This window comes from Podarcis erhardii (genome assembly GCF_964252035.2).
Source record: "Podarcis erhardii genome assembly, chromosome: 15".
In the NCBI taxonomy this organism is placed as follows: Eukaryota; Metazoa; Chordata; class Lepidosauria; order Squamata; family Lacertidae; genus Podarcis; species Podarcis erhardii.
The window spans coordinates 35466661-35487654 of NC_138505.1; the positions used below are offsets into that span (position 1 = coordinate 35466661).

The window sequence follows — 20994 nt, forward strand, 5'->3', positions numbered from 1 at the left end:
GCTACCGAGTTTCCCAGAAAAAGGCACAGTTATGTTTAGAAAAGGTCAAATATTTGGGCTTTGACATCTCACACCAACAACGAGCATTGAGACCAGAGAGGAAAGAAGCTATTTGCCTTATCAAGGAACCTACCACAAGAAAACAACTTAGGGGATTCCTGGGAACAGCAGGGTTTTGTAGACTATGGATACCTGATTTCAGCAGTCTGGCCAAGCCCTTACATGAAAGCACTCGAGGTGCAGAAAAGGACCCATTCGTATGGGGACCTGAGCAGAAACAAGCCTTTTTAGTTATCAAACAGCGACTTATGGAGGCACCAGCCCTTGGATTGCCTAATTCGGAAAAACCCTTTCAGCTGTATGTACATGAACAGAATGGGATTGCAGCGGCAGTCCTGACCCAGAGATTAGGAAGTTGGAACCGTCCAGTAGCTTATTTGTCTAAACAATTGGACTCAGTAGCAAAAGGATGGCCTCCATGCCTAAGGGCAGTAGCGGCCACTGCGAGCCTTGTCAAAGAAGCTGATAAATTTACCTTTGGCCAGACGATGTATGTGAATGTACCTCATGCTGTTCTGACACTCATGGAATATAAGGGTAGTTATTGGCTAACGAACCCAAGGATGGCTAGATACCAAGGCCTATTGTGTGAAAATCCCAGGATTCATCTACGAGTAGTGAATATGCTCAATCCAGCGACTTTGCTGCCCCTACCAGAGGTAGATGATGAGGAATCACATGATTGTCTCCAAATAATGGATGAAGTTTATTCCAGTAGACCTGATCTGAAAGATGAGCCATTAAAAAATCCAGATGTTGTATATTATACTGATGGTAGCAGTTACCTGCATGAAGGTGCCAGACGGGCAGGATATGCTGTGGTCACCAATGAGGAAGTTGTGGAAGCTGAAGCTTTGCCTGCTGGCACCTCAGCACAAAAGGCTGAACTTATAGGTTTAACTAGAGCTCTGCAATTGGCAGCCGGATGTAAGGCAAACATCTATACTGATTCAAAATATGCCTTCTTAACCCTGCATGCACATGGAGCTCTATGGAAAGAAAGAGGTCTAATCGGAGCCCACGGGAAGGCCTTGAAATATGGACCTGAAGTAGAAATCCTGTTAGAAGCAGTATGGGCTCCAGAACAGATTGCTGTAATGCACTGCAAAGGTCATGGACGAGGAAGGGATCCAATAACCAGAGGAAATCATGCTGCTGACAAAGCAGCCCGAGAGGCAGCCCAAAAGCCTGTGGGAGGATTTATAGCAGCCCTCATACCAGAGGTAGTTCCAGAAGAAGTTAAACCTCACTATACCCCAGAAGAGAGGAAGTGGGCTGAACAGGAAGGAGCGGTTGTGAGGGACGGTTGGATGATCCTGCCGGACAATAGGATTTATGTACCTCATCATCTAGCAGGCACAATTGTAAGAAATTATCATGAATCTACTCACCTTGGCGGTACTGCAACTAGAGAGAGTCTCAGTCGGAAGTTGTATATTATTAATCTATCACAATTAGCAACTTGCATTTCACAGAAATGTGTTCTTTGTGCTAAAAACAATCCCAGGCAGGGACCGGTACAACCTCCTGGAATTCAGCATGTGGGATACGTCCCCATGGAAAGCCTAATTGTGGACTTCACAGAGCTGGTCCCTTCTAAGGGATTCAAGTATCTCCTTGTGTTTGTAGATACTCTTACCGGATGGGTTGAAGCTTTTCCCACCCGAACTGAAAAGGCACGAGAGGTAACTAAAAGACTCCTCACTGAATTGATCCCAAGGTTTGGATTACCTAGATGCATTGGAAGTGATAATGGGCCAGCGTTCATTGATCAAGTAGTACAAGATGTATGTCGAGTCCTACAAGTAAAATGGAGACTGCATACAGCATATAGGCCTCAGAGTTCAGGGAAAACTGAAAGAATGAATCGGACTCTGAAAACCCAATTGGCAAAATTAACCCAGGAAACGGGATTGGGATGGGTAGATGTGTTACCCATAACACTGTTTCGTGTTCGGTGTGCACCCACAAAAAGACTTAAGTTGTCACCTTTTGAGCTCCTGTATGGGAGACCGCCCTCCTTTGTTCAGGATATTCCAGCTGACCTTAAACAAATAGGAGACCATGTGACACAGGAACAAGTGCAATCTCTCTCCCGTGTTTTTGTTTCTCTTAACAGGTGGGCCCTCGAGCGCACGCCGTGCAGCATTGCCGAGCCGATTCATCAGTTCCAGGCTGGCGATAGCGTATGGGTGAAAGAGTGGAAACGCGATCCACTTGCACCTAAGTGGCGTGGACCTTACACCGTCTTGCTCTCTACTCCAACAGCGGTGAAGGTAGCTGAGGTGACCCCCTGGATTCATCACTCTCGTTTGAAGAAGTCTGAAGGCAGTTGGACGTGCAAAGGTGACCCCTCTAATCCTTTAAAACTAACTCTCTCCAAAAACCCCTGTATCTAGCCCTACCGGGAACGGGCTAGGTCACGGGCAACATTTGACGACCGGCCTGCTGCAGCCACAACCTGGAAGCTGGCTGACCTGCGCACGCCTGAAGCTTGAGGAGCGTCTGAACCAGCGACTGTGAACGGAAAGATTCTCTAATACAATTGATTGACTGCCCCCCCCTTGTGGAACAATTATCAGAGATATTACTCATTGGGGATCCTCGGGATATATGTTTTGGTCTTGGTGGTTCCCCATTTCTGTCACTGGGGGAATTATATTGGGGCTAATAATTATTTGCTATCACAATAAGGTAATCTTTTGTGGAAGGAATGCATATACTAGACATCAACATGATTTTATTAATCCTGATCCCTTGGGAAGGGGAAGGGTCCTTGAATCTGACCAAATTGGCTAAATATGGATTCAGCCATGACCACAATATGTGGGTAGGTTTAGCTGAAATGGTAGCTAATGTTGCAAATAGGACCAATTGCCTTGTTTGCTCTCTTGGGCCAGATGATTCAGAGGGAGGTATGCCGTTATTACCGATACCATTAGATGCTATTGGTATGGTAAGCGAAATGCCACACCAAACTGAAATACAGAATTTCCCCGGATGGAACTCAACTAAACCATTACGAGTTATACCTGTACAAGGGGAATTCTGTGTACATAAATCATCAGATGCAGCTGATTCTCCCATGATAGGCTCTTCCCATTGTCACTATACTTGGGATTATAAGAAGAATAGTCATACCTGGGCACACGGTACTACCTATCGAACTCGGAATGCCTTGCCCTGTGCACCTCCTTTTATTCATGCATGGAAAGTGGTGTGGAACATAACTGTGACAGAAGAAGGCAATCTAACATACTGCACTGTGAACTCTCTACCCCTTTTGGTATTTCGCCTTCTGTATTCCCCGTACCAAAAACCTCAGACCCGATGGTTGTGGTGGATATGTGGAGAATGGGCATACAAGAAACTCCCTTCCAAATGGAGTGGGACTTGTTTCTTGGGTTGGGTATTACCACCAATGTGGATTATGCCCACTAGTTCGGCCAGGCGAACACGAAGGAATGCTGATATTTCTCATATAGCAGGAGGAAGTACCCAAAGTTGGAGCGGTACTGATGATTGGCCGCCAGAGCGCATTATAGCCTATTATGATCCTGCCTCCTGGAATCCTGGTGAGCTCATACAAGGGGCACGGGATCCTATTTATAATCTAAACAGAATAATTCGATTGCAAGCAGTAGTGGAACTTGTAACCAATGCAACGGCCCAGAGTTTGAGACTTATTGCACAACAGTTGGATGAAAGTAGAGCCGCCATTTTGCAGCTGAAAATGGGAATGGATTATGTACTTGCCAGGCAGGGAGGCCTATGTGGAGTCTTGAACTTGACAGGGAATGCCTGTTGCTTTAACATTTCTGATAATGGTGAGGCAATCCGTGTGTTGGCCACAAAGATGGAGAATATAGCACATGTCCCAGTACAAACATGGGAAGGATGGGATATGGGATGGCTCACCAATTGGTTACCTAATGTCACAGGACTCAAAGGGATACTATTGTCTTGCTTGTTTTTCTTGACAGTAGTAGTATTGGTTTTATGTATGATGCCATGTATCATTTCATGTTTTAGAAGTACAATTAGCAAGATGGTTTCAAATGAAACTCTACCTCATATCATGGCCCTATACAGAGCTTTACCTCAGGAATATGATGAAGGTCAAGCTATCAAGGACACTTGGGATGAAGGTCCTTGAGCTTGAAAGGGGGGAATGAGGCATCTAATCATAAGCCTGCATTTTTATCAAAGCTTCTATATATTTCAATCAAGGCTTGTATTTAAAAATGAGCTTAAAAAAAAGGATTTTCAAATGTTTCATGCCAGGCAAAAGACCAGCTGCCTAAAAGAACCTTGGCAAGATGTTTTTCCTCCTAAGACAAGAAGGGCCCCATTGATTTATAGTAGAAAAACAATTCTCAAAGTCATAAAAAGGGAGAATTACATATGCTGCCCCAAGGCTGAGAAAACACCATTAGGAATGGGGAAGATAATACCAATGTGCCTCCCAGTAAAATGAGCCAGATCTTCTTTCTAAGGTTAAAAGGCCAGGAGCAATGGGGAGAAACATTTAGCTGGAAAGAGAACATTTTTGGGGGAAGTCTTTTTCTAAAGCTGTTTCTTAAACTAAGAGAGTTAAAAAAGGTTAAAATGTGTTAAATGTTGGAAAGGCAACTGGCTTGGCAGAAGAAGCAGCTTCTTCCTATTTTATTTTGAGGCTGGAGAGGAGGGGGAAAGGGGGAGGTGCAAACTGAAGAGGCTTCTTTTAAAAGCTGTGTTTTATTGAGTTCCTTCCTTTTCACTTTGAGAAGCTTTATTCTTTTAAGAGGCTACCTATGATAAATGTATGAAATATATTAGCTTAAATATATTGGCTTAAATGTAATTATGCAAAGGATTTAAGGAATGCTAGATTCTTATTTCATATGGTTGTAAGAGTTGTATTTATCCTGAAATTAAGTCAGCCACCAGCCTAGCCCCCCTGCCGGACAGAGGACGCCATCCGGGCAGTCTTGATATATGGTTGTCAGGCATTTGTTTAGAAACATTAAATGAAGGAAATCTTTCAATGTTGATGTGAAACTCAAGATCCTTGACATCTGTTGAACATAAAAATGTAAGATTAAACATCTGTTTTAGAAGGCAATAGGGCAAGAAGGGCAAGAGGTGAGCTGGTAATTAAGATTCCATGTAAGATATATTATTACTTATATGTCATATATATAGCTCTTTGTCTCCCTTATAAGGGCAAGGAAATGGGTGTATCTTTTGTGGGTGTATCTTTTGTGATTGGCTCTAGCAAACAGCCAATAGGAATTTCAACCAGGCTGATTGGACAGAGGCAGCCACAGGAGGAGCAAAGGGGGCTGGATTAAGGGAATATAAGTGCTGGCCAGAATGGCAGGAGGGCAGGCCAGAGCTTGGTAACCACGTACCACTGAGCCTCTTATTTATTTGTCTGACAAATAAATTACTATTTTAATTTCTCTATTGCTGCGTTGAATATTTCATTCCAGCTAAGCGTTAACCACAAGCAGGGTGCTACAGAACTTTTAAAACATGGGTAGGCAAACTAAGGCCTGGGGGCCGAATCCGGCCCAATCACCTTCTAAATCCGGCCAGCGGATGGTCTGGGAACCAGTGTGTTTTTACATGAGTAGAATGTGTCCTTTTATTTAAAATATATCTCTGGGTTATTTGTGGGGCCTGCCTGGTGTTTTTACATGAGTAGAATGTGTGCTTTTATTTAAAATGCATCTGTGGGTTATTTGTGGGGCATAGGAATTCGTTCATCCCCCCCTCCAAAATACAGTCCGGCCCCCCACAAGGTCTGAGGGACAGTGGACTGGCCCCCTGTTTAAAAAGTTTGCTGACCCCTGTTTTAAAACAAGCATAAGTAACTGCATGATAGGTCTGGGTGGGCTTGATGAAATCAGTCCAGAATGAGTTCCTATCTCCTTGAATCCATTTCCAGCAAATAATTTGGCCTTCCTTGGGGCCAGTGCCTTTTGAAGCAGGATGCGCTAGCTTCCATTTCATTGAGCTGGCAAAGTGAATGCAAAAAGGCAAAAACATTGTGATTGCTTAACTGGCTCCAAACTACTTCCAAAGTCGGTGCAGGACAAAAGCCTGCATAGTAAATTCACACCAACAGCAAGGGCTGCCAACCTTTCTGCCGACCCCTGTAAACTGCACACTCCATCATGGTGTGTCTCCATCATTTCTTAAGAACCAGCCTGTTCCCTAATGGCTGATGCCTTCTGTGTGTCTTGATGATGTTTCATTGCACAAAAAAATGTTTTACCACGATTGCATTAATTCGTTGTTGTAAACCGCTTTGGAATATATTGTTTAAAAAAACAAAAACAAAAAAGAGTTTCCTTATGAATAAATAAAAAAACAGAAAATAAGAAAAGGATTTGTAGCTAGAATGATGGAGACCAAAGAAAATAAAAGCAAATAAACATTTAAAGGATGAAACACACAGACACTAATAAGAGAATATAAAAAGTTTCACAACACTGGGAAGAAAACATATGCTGGTACTTCATTGTGTTAATTATTGTTTTGACAAATAATAAACAAAGAGAAAATCGCTCCAGTTTTTGAAAATATGTTCCTGTCCTCCCCCCTTATTAAACAAATTGGCTCACAGTTTCACACTCCCCCCTCCCTCCCACTCTGCTAACTTCTGATTAAAATCTGGTAGGGTCGTGAGTGTTGGTAGTACAACAGCAGGGATCACTCAGTATGCAGCTTTAACATTGATTCTGCTAATGATAAAGTCAAGTAGACAAGAAGGGGACCAATGGGAGTGTTGCCTAGCAACCAGAAAGGATGGGATGATCTTTGCTGAGCTGGCATGTGCTCCAATGGTTTGGGACAGTTCTGAGGCAGTTTTCCCCTGTAAGTTTGCATGTATGTCTCCCAGCTATGTACAAGAAAGACAAAGCCCTTTCTCTTCAAATTATACACTGTTTTTGTTCAGTTTGCTTAGTAAATCGGAATCAGGATTCTTCTCTCTGGACTCCATCTGCGTTAGTTTAAGTGACTTTGTTAAGAATGATCATCCAGATAAAATTACCCTGGAGACTTAAGAACATAGGAGCTCTGTTTAGACCAGACCAAAGGCCCATCTAGTCCAACATCCTATTTTCCCCTGTTACCAGTCGGATGCTTTCAGAAAGCCCAGAAACATAGCTGTCAACTTTTCCCTTTTCTTGCGAGGAATCCTATTCGGAATAAGGGAATTTCCCTTTTTTAAAAAGGGAAAAGTTGACAGCTATGCCCACAAAACAGGCACATTGATGCATCAGTTTTCATGTCCTGTAAGTCCCCTATGTCCTGCAGCTTCTAGGAATAGTGGCTTCATACAAGATGGAGGCTATTTCCTAACCATCAGTTACAAGTAGGTAGCCATGTTGGTCTGCCATAGTCAAAACAAAATTTAAAAAAAAAAAATCCTTCCAGTAGCACCTTAGAGACCAACTAAGTTTGTTCTTGGTAGAAGTGTGCATGCACACGAAAGCTCATACCAATAACAAATTTAGTTGGTCTCTAAGGTGCTACTGGGATGAATTTTTTTTATTTTGTTTCATCAGAGACAAGGAAAACATGAAAGGTGCACAGATGGATTAGAGAAAGGGGTTGCCTGTCATTATTTTGTGGAAAAGATCCAAGCGCATACCTGTAAATGTAGGTTTGCACAACTGAAATGGATTAAAGCACTCTGGACTACCAGCAAATCAGAATGGGTGTTCATGGTCATATATGAGCTCCCTGTGAACAAATGCTCATTGAAGACTGGACATGGTCTGTCTTCCACCATGGGAGCAAATCAGGATGGATGATCAATAAACAAGCCACCTGGAGGAGCCTATGGTCCACATAATCCAGCATCATGCAGACGTTTTCTGGAACACCCACAAGCAAAGTGTGATGGCTAAAAACACCCAACCCTTTCAAAGTGGTCGCCCTCCAGAATGCCACCTCTGAATCTCAAATAGCTAAAAGCAATAAAGGCTGATTTGCTAGGTTGATCAGCTGGCTCTGCCTGCCTTTTCCTCTGGCTCCCTCTACGGTTGGTCTCCCTGGCTCCCACCCTACCAGCCTCAATAGGCACCAATCACCATGAGCTAAAAGCCATTCATCTGGCCCTCCTTGAGCTGAACCACCTGAATTCAGAAGAAGAAGAGAGGAGAGGGAGGGATGGGTGCTGAGCACCAGCACGATCTCTTCACATTTGAGGCAGGCTCCGACTAACCATTTTGTTTTTGCTCCCTCGGCTAGACCGCCTACTGAGGAATATAGCAGACTGCAAAGCAACCTGGATTCAGAAGGCAAAGCGGGAGAATGACAATGCGAGCCATCCACCAGATTTCACGTTGCTTTGGGCAGCTTATTAGGAAGTCGTGCCATGAAATTAAAATTCAGTTAGGGGGAAGGGAAAGGAGGCGATTCCCAAGTTTTAATCTAGCTAACATCATTGGAATGCTTCACCCCAGTCTGTCACGGCACAGGAAGAGTCTATAACTCTCCTGCAAGCTTCGATTCTCTTGCTCTTTTTCTTCTAATCATGCAGAATGGCATCTTAGCTGCAATTTTCAGTGGAGAGGAGGGGGTGTGAGAGCCATCATTCTAAAGTGCAAGAGCTCTATTCACATTGTATTTACTGCAGAAAGTACTTGGAGACATAATATTCCTCCAAAGGTTAGCACAATTCTCTATCGCTGTCGTTTCATGCTTCCTGACTTTCAAATATGATGGGGGGTAACGCTTCAGCAGCCTTGGGGTTTATTTGGGTGCGGGAATGGATTCCAAAAGAGGATGTCTTCGAGAGAGAGCGCTGCCTCTCTAGGCAGGGATTCGCAAACACACTTGCTGCAAACAAGCCACTTCAGTAACTGTCTTGTATTTTCCACTCATCACTGCTAAGACCTCTGCCAAAACAAAGACCTCTTTGTTCTCCTGCTCATCGGCAGCCTCGTTCCCACCCAGTCGAGATGACCCAATGGATTTATGGCTTCAGCTGAAAGTCACTGTGGTGCAGTGGATGGAAACATAGGAAGCTGCCTTATGCAGAGTCTGGTCGTTGGTCCATTTGTGCTCAGCATGGTCTGCACTGACTGGCAGCAGCTGTCCAGGATTCTAGGCAGCATTCTTTCCTGGCCCTACCTGGAGAGGCCAGGGATTGAACTTGGAATCTTCTGCAAGCAAAGCTGATGCTCTACTACTGAGCTAGAGGCCTTCCGTGGACTACAGACACACAAGAGAAGGTTCACATCCTTGTTTAGTCACTGGGCTTCCCAAGTGGCCATGGGTAGGTGCTCTTTCTCAGCCAAACCTACTGTATTTTTCGCTCTATAGGACACACTTTTCCCCCTCCAAAAATTAAGGGGAAATGTGTGTGTTCTATGGAGTGAATGCAGGCTCCTTGGCTTCAGCGATAGCAACGAGAAGCCTCCGAAGCGCAGAGGGAGTGCTCCCTCCACGCTCCGGAGGCTTCGCGTTGCTTTCGCTGAAGCCTGGAGAGTGAGAGGGGTCGGTGCGCACTGACCCCTCTCGCTCTCCAGGCTTCAGGTATAGCTGCCTGAAGCCTTAAGAGTGCAGCGCAAGTTCCCGCTGCACTCCACAGGCTTCAGGTTCCTTTCGCTAAAGCCAGGAGAGCAAGACTCTCCTGGCTTCAGCAGAGAGGGAGAGCTGCGCAGCGCCCCTTCAGCCAAGTGGGAGGAGAAATGGAAGGGGCTCCGTTTCTCCTGCTGCTTCGCTGAAGGGGCACTGAGCAGAGAGGGGGAGATTTTTTCCCCTTGTTCTCCCCCTCTAGAACAAGGTGTGTCCTATGGTCGGGTGCATCCTATAGAGCGAAAAATATGGCACTTTGCAGAGTTGCTGAGGAAAACGGTGGAAGTGAAGGAAAGAGGAACCTGGTGGGCTGCCCTGAACTCTTTGGAGGAAATGGGGAGATTAAAAAATGTTGTGTTTTTTTTTTAAATTGCCGCAATGACCATCTGGTCCAACATCCTTGTAGCGTTTGCCCTCCGATGTGTGTGACATCATAATGGGTTCATAGGGAAAGGATTAACTAATTGTAAAATGACTAATCAATGGGAACCCAGGGGCAGAGTTAACTGTGTATATGGTTTAAGCACAGAGGGTTTTTTGAGAGAGAGTTAGAGTTGTGGAGAAGACAGTCTGGAGTTAGAAGAGACAGATAAGAAAAGTCTGTGGGTTGGGCTAGTCTGGTGGGAGAGAGTGAGAGAATTTGTTAAGAGGGGTCAGTCAAACAGTTGAGATAATCAGTCAGAAGGTATTAGGAAGGTATAGGCCGATAAAGAAACTAAAGTTAAGATACTGACAGGAATATTATCTGAGAAACCGTAAACTTGTTAACGTTTGTAAAATAAACTTGGCTTTTTTGGTTCACTTTTAACAACTGACTGGACTCAGTGTTTTACCAGAGAGTAACTGGTTGGTGGCAGCGGGAAAGCGAGCACAGTGGTGGCACAGGGATCAATAGACCGTTAAACGTCCAGGGACCCTGTATGATCGCCACAATCCTGTTCTCACCTGACCAACCAGATTCTGAAAGCAGCATCACTCTCTCCACCTGTCACAGCGTCCTCAGGCACAGAATGTCCAGAGCAAGGAATTAACTCTTCATTGTCAAAAGCACACCGCCTACAAGTTAGGGAGAGGCATGTTCACCAGTCTTACGTATTTCAGCTATGCCTAGGTGGGCAGCTAAGGAGGCTGTTGCTGCAACAGAGAGGCCCTCTCCCCAAACTGTGCATCGCCCCCAGCTGAGCTGCAGGCAAAGCAGGGACAGACTCTGCCTCCATGTAACCTTCTGCTCCTCCTGGGAGATGGTGGAGTGAGAGAGGGGTGGGCAGCAGGAGGAGGAAGAAGAGGCATGGGAGCCCTTGACTTTACACCAGCCTTCATCTCTCTCCCACTTCCTGCACCTGTTCTTCACTCTCCAATCCTGAAGCTTCTCCTGCCTGATCTCCCAGCTGTTCCAAGCTCCCCAAATCACGGATTCCTTCTTCCCCGCCCCCCTTCTCCAGGTGCCCACTCTTCAGCAGCTGGTCAGCACTCTGCAGTGTCCAGCCAGTCCCTGAAACCACCTGTGATTCCCAGCAACTGCTTTTCAGAGACATACTGCCTTCAATGGAGTGGAGGTGTGACCGTAACCATCATGGCCACTAACCATCAAAAATCTTATTTCCCATGGATTTGCCTAATCTTTGTTTACAGCCCTCCATGTTTGTGGCCATCACTACCTCTTGTGGGGAGCAAATTCCACAATTTAACTAGGAACTCTGTGAAAAGTCCTTTTTTGGTCTGTCTTGAATCTTCCAGCATTCACTGGATGCCTGCAAGTTCTAACATCACGAAAGAGGGGGAAGAAAAGACTCTCTACTCAATTGCAAAATTGCATATACTGTTATACATTCTGGGGGGGTTTTTTGGTACGTGACATCCCATTCAACCAAACACCATCCCAAGGGAAGACAGTTAAACCCACCCTGTTGGGGGAGAAAGTCAGAAAACTATCTCTCCATATGAAACTATTTAATAATAATAAATCATACTTGGATTAGATTAGGCTAGAGAGTTTGCAGCCCAGTTAAATACATTTTATTTATCCAGTTCCCCTTTTACTTGATTTGCAGCCATATTTCATAGTGGCCTTTTAATCTCATTTCACAGCGTAAACCACTTTGGGAATCCCCACAGAACCATAGAAGCAAGGTGTACATTTGAGAAATAAATAATAAATAAATAAAAAACGAGGTCAAAGGTGCAGTTGAAGCCCTGGATTTCTCCTGCAATCAGCACAGCCGTTCCCAGGGGCTCACAAACTGAACACTGTATTCCCTACTGAGTTTTAAGAGGAAGAAGCGGCTGATTGACTTTCTGCATGGTTTTGAGAGTGTCTCTCTGAACGCCAAGGCAGCCACTGTGATGATAGAGATGTTAGTTTAATGATCTAATTAGACAGGAAACAGCATTTCCAGAGGGCTTACCTATTACATCTATCGATTCCCACCCATTTTAAAGATATCTCCCTCTTTCTCGGGAACACAGGAACCTGCCTTATACAGAGTCAGACCACTGGCTCATCGAGCTCATTATTGCCTACACTGACTGAGAGTGGCTTTCCAGGATTTCAAACAGAGGTCTCTCCCAGCCCTACCCAGAGAATGTGGGACCTTCTCCATGCAAGGTTAATATCAACCGTTGCTTAGCATTATGTGCAAATCCAGACCAACTTCTTAACTACGGCCAAGGTGTGTTCTGTGAGGTGATAAACCAAGGTTTAAAGGATTGTCTGTCAGATATGCCTCTGCTTTAACCATGGTCTATTAACCATGGTGAGCATTAACCAGGATTCAGCACTATGTGCAAACCAGGCTAGTGTGAGTTTCATGGCTGAGCGAGGATTCAAAGTCAGGTCACCTTATTCCTAGTCCAATGCTTGCAACTGCAGTGCCAACTGGCTGAGCTCTATCCCCTTCGCAGATATGAGAAAACAACACAGCAAGCTATGGTAACAGTTCCTGCCCCAATAAGTGCTTCAATTTCATTAGGTCTTTTGGGGCTCCTACAAAGATGCAAAATCGATTTGAGCATCTTCTCAGGTGACTGTACCACTTCAAAATGTGAAAGGTGGAGTTTGATGGCACTTCCTTCTATTACGGAAAGCTTACATGTCAAGGAAGTGGCTGCAGGAAAAGAGTCAGGCAGGCAGGCCTTCCCATGGGGGAAGACGCCAAACAAGAATTCCCCTCTACATGGATTTGAAAGTGGTACAGTCCTCCCAGAACAGCGAACTGCCTGAGTGGTTGGATCACTGAATGAACTCTTAACACAAATGACAATTCTGGAGAGATTCTTCAGTGACTCCCAGACCCATCTACTCCCAGTGATTTCCCAATATAAAAAGACACACATCATTGATTCTTTCTTTCTTTCTTTAAAAAGAAGAGAAGGGCTACAGTGGTACCTCGGGTTACATACGCTTCAGGTTACATATGCTTCAAGTTACAGACTCCGCTAACCCAGAAATAGTACCTCAGGTTAAGAACTTTGCTTCAGGATGAGAACAGAAATCGTGCTCCGGCGGCGCGGCGACAGCAGGAGGCCCCATTAGCTAAAGTGGTGCTTCAGGTTAAGAACAGTTTCAGGTTAAGAATGGACCTCCGGAACGGATTAAGTGCTTAACCTGAGGTACCACTGTACTTTAAAAACTACCCATGAACAAACCCAACACCTTTAGTGGAGTTGTTCATGTCATCCCATTTGCAGAATATCCCACACAAACAGTATAAGCAGGTGAGGTGCTCCACACCAGAGATGTAGGCAAAGATAGACTGTTGCTTTCAGAGTCAGGTGTTGGTCTGATGCAGTAGAAATATAAAAATAAAATAATAAAATTGTCCAGTAGCACCTTAGAGACCAACTAAGTTTGTTCTTGGTAGAAGTGTGCATGCACACGAAAGCTCATACAAGGAACGAACTTAGTTGGTCTCTAAGGTGCTACTGGACATTTTTTTGTTGCTTCCAGACAGCCAGTATATTGCAGGAGGGAATCGGGTAAACACTGGGAATTTAGATTTGCACAATTGAAGTGGATTAAAGTGCTCTGTCAACCCAGCACAACAAATTCACCACTGTTTTTTGTGGATAGGAAAGTAATGGGGGGAACATGCTGAAAAGCATGGGATGAACAATTAACAGTAAGACCAATAAATCCCACACAAGCAAACCAGGATGAACGAGCACTGTTATATAACCTCCCTGCCAACAAATCAGAACGGAAGCTCAATAAAGACTGGGCATAGTTTAAACTCCGCATAGGTTTCCTGCAAGCAAATCATGATGACCACTCAGCAATTTAGAAGAGCCACTGGTGTGCTCAGCACATTCCATTAGGGATTCTTGACCATGCAAGTGGTCAAGAAGCCCAAACAGGATATTTTTCCTGCAGAGAAAAAGACCAGTGCCAAGCTAACCAGAGGGCAGTTCTGGAGGGCAATGGGTGGGCTGGTTCCTTCTTGCTTGCATGCCAAAACAGCAGCCTCCACAGATCTCCCAAAAGATGAGAGCAAAGCTTGGATGAAGACAGAGCTATGAGACAGGCGCAGGCAGAAGAAAAAGGCTGGGATGGATCTGCAGCTTCTGCCTGCAGAGCAGGGAGTCCCCCTTCCTTCCATACTGCTGCTGCTGGAACCAATCACCCCACCGCCAGGCAAAAGCTGCAGATCCATTCCAAATTAAAACCAGTCTTTTCATTCTGCCTGCATTTCTTCCTGCTTCCCTTGATTTAAAAAGTGGGAGTGCCTAGCACACCCAGCACACACCCCATGCACGCCCATGGGAGGGGCCCTTTAAATCTGAAAGCAAGCCCAAGTCATTCCTCTCCACAACACACCATTTAAACCCTGTCTCTGATAGAAGATGAAATTCAATCTATTTCGTTTTTTAAAAAAAATCATGTGCCTGCCGTCTTTCAGTTTACAAAATAAAATAAAATCCCAGGACAACCACCAGCAAGGTAAAACAATATTGAAGACACAATCAAGCGATACATAAAAAAAAAGCTTTGCACTGGAGGAACAGAGCAATAAATGGTGGGGCAAACCAGACTTGACATTAAATGCATCTTTGCAACTATGGCGCAGAGACTGGTTGTTTTTACATGCAAATTGCATCTCCTGGGGGGCAGCTGATAATTAAGATGAGAGGAGGCATGGAGAGGGAGTTTAACCCTTTCTTTCCCTGTTGCGATCCTGAGGAAGATACCTCCTGAGGTTTGCATTTGCTTGGGGGGGGGGGAGAGAAAACCATACATTGGAGGGAGTTGCCTTATAATGAGTCAGATCATTGGCCCTTTGAGCTCAGTATTGTCTGCACTGAATGGCAGAGGCTTCGCAAAGTTTCAGGCATGGGTTTTCCCCAGCCCTACCTGGAGGCACTTAAGATTGAACCTGGAACGGACCCTCTGTAAAACCCTCTACAGGTTTCGGTGCTAAATCACATTTAAGGTCAAGCGTAGCTTGCCCAGCAATGCAAACCACCAGCTAAAAGTTAACTAGGTAACGTGCTAGTTACATAAGAAGGTTGTCGAAAAGTACATCAAATCTCATGTCAGGTGAAGTCTCTTGGCACCCACACATCTAGGAGGGAAAGACATGGGGGAAAATAGAATAATCTGTAGGAATTCCAACAGAGATTCAAAGCATCCGCACTTAGAGCCAGTGAGTCAATGTGATGTTGTGTGTAGAGTATCAGATTAGGATTTGGGAGATCAGGTTTATTAGCTGATCCCTCTTCCATGGAAATTGTAGCTCAGTGAGGATGATAGGGGTCTCCTAACAACTCTTAGGACTCTTCCCAAAGAACAGTTCCCAGAATGCTTTGGCAGCAAGAGGGCGGGGAGCAATCACTGCTCAAAGTAGTACGATACTGCTTAAATGTACACTGGAGATGGGGTCTCAGTTACAGGTGATCCCTAGCAAATCCACACCATGTCCCATAACTTTTCATATCTTAATTACTGCGATTTCTGGGTTGCCTTCCTAGGAGCATATGGGCAGAAATAAGAAACACTTCTACCCGATCGGAACATAGGTAGAGTTGCCTGGTAACCAGGCCCTGAAACACTCTAGCTGCTGGCTTTTGTATTACTATTACTATTATTATTATTAAAATCAGATATGGAACACAGCTATACCACCTGAGTGATCAAGAGGTTTTACACCCATTGTCTCAGAATTTGTTAACACCACTTAAGTGAGAGTTTCTCCCAGTCCCACAAATTTATCTTGGTTAAAGCCACCAGGTGCATCCATCAGAGGCAATTATCAAACCAGAAGCATCTTGGTTTATGACTCACTTCCTGAGTTTATTTATTTCATAGATCTATAGCAGTGATGGGGGACCATTTTCCACCTGAGGGACACTTTCCCATCTAGGCGAACTTCTGAGAGCACCAGGTCAGTGTTGGGCAAGGCCAGAAGCAAATGTGGTCAGAGCAATGGGTGCAAATTCAATCTTTGTACACCAGGCTTAGTTCCTGCACACACTCATGAAGGTTTCAGATCAACTCAGTGTTTGACTTGCATGGCTTGCATTTCTCCCTTTAGGATATATAGAGCTCAACATTCAACTCAAGTCTACTCTCCGCCAGATCAGAGTTGGCCAAACCAAGACCATTATTATCCAGTTTCTGTGAGTTGGCCAAATGTTTCCACAAAGACGGAATGAAAGTTTTTGCTCAGTTCTGAAACATCAAACTGGCTTCGGAAAGTTTCAGGCTTGCTGTCTCATACTTCAATATGATTGCCTCTCACTTTGGGATTTTCCGCCTCAACTGCCCTGAAATTCAATAGCTACTTGGATAAACAAGGCTCTCACAGACAACAAGGTTCTTACAGCTAGGCGACTGAGTTTATTACAGAACACGGTCATCATCCATGGGGGGGCGGGCAGAGCCTGTGGCAAACTGCAGTTCTGTCCCCTAAAATGGCCATGATTGCAACAGAGCAACTCCTATAAACACAGAAATTGGTCATTTTCTAAGGTACAGGGCAGCCCTGCTTTGCATCTCTGGAGGATGCAGTAAGGTGGCAACTATCTAGGCCAGGTAACTCCAACTTTCTCAGACCTAGGGCCCACTTTGAACCCAGACACGCATTTGGAGACCTATTGTATATTGGATCAGGCTGCGACCCACCAGTTGTTGGCCAGTGAGCTAGGCTAGCAAGGGAGATAACCACCCATCACCAATAGGCTCAATAGCTTCTGCTGCACACAAACAGACCCGGGTTAGGGAAGAGATTCCAACAAATGCCCAAATAAGGATGGGTTGATTCCAGGGCATCAGCTGGTTGAGGGGGAGCCTTCTTGACGTCTTTGACTGAAAAACCAAGAACCAGAATCATCTTTGCCTAACGCCTACCATGCAGTGAAGGAGGAAAGAACCACACACAGACAAATAACGATAGTAGTGGCATTATTTTTTTAACCATTAGTATTAACCACAGACAGAGATATTTCCTCTTTGCCTTTTCACAGCAGACCAACAGGTTACTAAATCAGCAAAGGACTAGAAGTGGCAGCAAGACCACTGCTTTCCTAAACACGCCCCACCCGCACCCCACAAGGCAAGGGATTTAAAAGCCTGGGGGAAATGGTGGGCACCACTGCCAACTGCAGTGTTTTCCCACTTTCTGGCCGCCGCCGCCACTACCGAGTGGCTGACTCAGACCGCAACCGTACACCCACATTTATTAGCGGTGAGCCTCCATCCTTCCTCTAAAAACAGCGGGACTTACTTCAGACAAGGACTGCGCTGCAAAAGCGGCAGATCCCTGCGCCCTTTCCCGGGAGTAAAGTCCCCGTTGAAGGAACACTGAGACTTACTTCCGAGGAATCAGACCAGAGGATGGCTGCAATCCAAAACAAACACGCGCGCATACACACGCACACACAAAAGGAGAACGCTCCTTGGAGAGCTGCGTCGTCTCCTCTCGAGTAACCCGCGCCGCGCTGGCAAGCAACAACCTGTCCCCCTGCTCACGCCACCTCTCCCCCTCTTTTTACCGCTGGTGACCAGCTCCATCCCGCGGCACCTCAAACATGCACACGCCACAAAAACCCGCGCACGCCCCCCCCCCGAAATAGGAGGAGCCCTTGTTTGACCGTGCGCCCGCAGATACCCCAGAGCGCGCAGCAAGCTCCGCACACGCCCAACACAACTGCGCTGGGAATGGGGTTCGCGGGTGAGGCGGGGGGATCTTTGGCTTCCCGTGATGATCAGAATGGCGTGGGAGATTAAATAAAGAGAATACCCCCCCCAAAAAAAACAGCCGCCAACTTCATCCTTGCAGCCATTGACAGCCCTTTTCAGCTGCTTGGCGTACGACTCTCTCGCGCTGTTTCTTCGGATGGCCCCCCTTCCTCTCCCTCCCCGGGCAGAAAACCCCACGAAGAGCCCGGCAGGTGCCAACTCACAACTCCCAGCGTGATGTCCTCAGCGGTCGGAGTGGGCGCTGCCAGGGTCCGCCGCGAAGCCAGGCAGAAGGCGAGCATCAGAAACATCTCCTGCGGGAAAGCACTCTGCCGGGGGCCCCCGCTCCACAGCATCCCTCCTGCGCTTAGTCCGCCGCCACCGCCGCCTCCTGCAGCTGCCGAGGCTCCTCAGAGGAAGGGGGCAGAGAGCGTCCAGCACCGCCGAGCCGAAGCGGGAGAGAGGCGGGCGGCGACATCCGAGCTCCGCGGCCTCCGGGTAGCGCCGCCGCTGCTGCTGCGGGAGCTGCTGTTGGCCACGCCGCCGCCAGCCCGCCACCTCGGGCGTCAAGAGGCAAGCAGTGGGGAGGACATCGTACGTCCTTGCTCTCCGGCTCGCTTTCCTGGCTGGAGAGTGCAGGGAGTCGAGGGCGAGGGGGGAAGGATTTGAAAATGAAAATAAAGGACAGATCCGAAGGTGTAAAAGAAAAAGGCAGCCAAACGCTCCAACTTTTTTACGCGCGCCGGGCTCCCTTGGCAGCGCAGCCGCGCGCCTTCGGGGAAGCGAGCGGGAGATGCAAGCCAAAGCGACGGAGCCCTCGCTTCTTGGACCGCAAGAAAACAGAGAGAACCTGTTGGCAGCGGGTCCCTTTCACCCCGCCCGCCCCTTCCCTCTTCTTTTCTAAAAAGGGTAATATAATAAAATCCAGCTCCGGATTGCGCTACGCGCCAGCCTCTCCAAGCAGCGCGAACACCGGCGAGCAAACCACGTCGAGGAACCGCCGCCGCTCCGCTCTCGCTCTTCTCTGAAGGCGGCACAGCTCCAGCCGGGGAAGTCCTTCGGCTGAGGAGGCGGCGAGAGGCGAAGGAGGGCGGCGCTAAGGGGAAAGAGGAGGGGCCGGCTGAGTCTCGGGAAAACGCTCCCTCGGTGGGCAGCGAGAAACCGAGGCGGTGGTGTGTGCTGCTGCCGCCACCGCCACCAGCGCCTCCTTTTCCTCCTCTCCCAGAAGCAGCCGTTGGCTACCAACCGAATCCACGTTTCCTTGGGGGTAAGACACTCACCCCCACCCCCGTTCTCACGGAGGTTCGCTCTCCGCCTCCAGGGGCTCGCGGGGCTGCGATCCGACGCGCACTTTTTTGGAGAGCTCCATGGAATTAAGGGGGACGGTCGACCTCCGAAGAAAGGGGCGCGCGGGATGCGCGTCTCTTCTGGGAATGCATTGGGGCCGCTGCTGCAGTTTCCGCGAGCGAGGCTTCGGGCACCTTGGACTGCTTCCCAGCGCGGCTGGTTCAGGCCGTCGAGGTGCCAGGATCAGTCCCTGGCTGTGCCATGAGTCCCCCTCCCTTCCTCCGCTGTCCTCCATTTTTTTTTATCAACCATCTCCAAGCGCCTGGGGGTTAGCATTTAACCCAAAGGTGCGATACTCACAGCGCCATCGCACCTATATTTGCTTAAAAGGAAGCCACGCTGTGAGAAGAATTTGCCCGTCCTCAGCGTATTTCATGTCCATTTGTGTGTGTGTGTGTGTGGATTTGGTTCAGGTTCCTGTATTCTTCACACTTTCCGTGTTGAAAACAGGGACGTGTTAGTGTAAATCCCATACTCTCACTCCCAGAATGATTTGTTGAGCCTCCTGTTAAGGGTTGTACTGCACCTTCTCAAACTGTGTGATATAGAAGCCTACTGTCCCCTTATTTAAGTGCCAAGAACGTCTTTGTTCCTTGGGTGAGATTACAAACGTATATAGAGCCAGTGAGGTAAAATGATTAGAGTGTTAAGACTAGGACTTGAAGCTCCCTTGATAATCTTGGGCCAGTACTCATAATCTCTCAGCCTAACCTACCTCACTACCTGTTGTGAGGATAAGATGCCACCCTCATTAAACTTACTACAGGGCCAAACGCATAGGACTGGGTTCATATTCCTAAGTGAGAATGAGGTTTGCAGCCAAGGGAGACATGCAGTTCTATGCTTAGGTATTCTAAGCGCCATTTAACTTTGCAAGGGTTGCCAATATGGGTTTTAAAAATACCCAGAGAGGAAATTTTGTTTGGGGTTGAGCCTATGCCTGTGTTTGCATGGAACCTGGTAGATTAAGGGTTCAGTCAATTTAGTATTTTATTTGTTATTGGTTGTGTGCTCAAAAGCAGGAAGGTTGCCATCATAACACCACTTACTTAAGAGTAAGCTCCATTGAGTTGACACACACAATAAGCCACTAACTAACATTTGTCAGATGGCAACACATTGCGGGGGCTATTACCCGCATCCCCTACTTGTGGGCATATGATTGGCCACTGTGAAAATCAAGATGCTGGATCACATTTGGTCTAATCCAGCAGGGATCTCGTTAGTTTTGTATTTCAAGTGGTTCAGTTTGGCTCACAGACCCCTAAAATAAAGAATACACATTTGATAGATTGGGAAACAAGTGGAGTGAAACCAACAGCGCACACAAAAATGTTAAGCATGGTATATATAAGATTAGTAACATTGCAGAACATTCCTAAGTAATAATATAATAACTTTAGACTCAAAGGAACTCCAGCCATTCATTCATTCTTTAAATTTCTTTACCGCCCTTCATCCAAGGATCACGGGGCAGTTTACAAAAATGCATAACAGAATAATGAACAGAATACACCCCTGCAGAGATAGACGTACCCTTGTTGTCTATGAAAATCCTTCAATAAAAACAGTTGTGTGTGTTTTTTTTAAAAAAGAACAATTTACACCCCCCCACCCCAGTTTAATTAGCCAAAGGCCTGTCTGAAAAGAAATGTTTTCACTTGGGGCCTAAAGATGAAGGTGCCAGGCAAGCCTCTCTGGAGAGAGCATTCCACAAACAGGGGGCCACGACAGAAAAGGCCTGTTCTTGTGTTGACGCTCTCCATGCTTCTCATGGAGGAGGCACATGAAGAAGGGCTTCAGATGGCTATCACAGGGTTCGGGTGAGACAGTCC

At 46.5% G+C, this 20994-nt stretch overlaps 1 protein-coding gene across 1 annotated transcript in view; it reads right to left on the reverse strand.

Annotated features, from left to right (window-relative positions):
• MMP17 (matrix metallopeptidase 17) overlaps positions 1 to 19052 on the reverse strand; it is a 166744-nt gene extending 147692 nt beyond the window's left edge. Inside the window, exon 1 of the mRNA XM_081842265.1 lies at positions 18037 to 19052. Within this exon, the coding sequence (XP_081698391.1) occupies positions 18037 to 18168 (132 nt within the window). The 5' untranslated portion in view covers positions 18169 to 19052. The remainder of the gene's footprint in view (positions 1 to 18036) is intronic.
• Positions 19053 to 20994: the final 1942 nt, after the last annotated feature.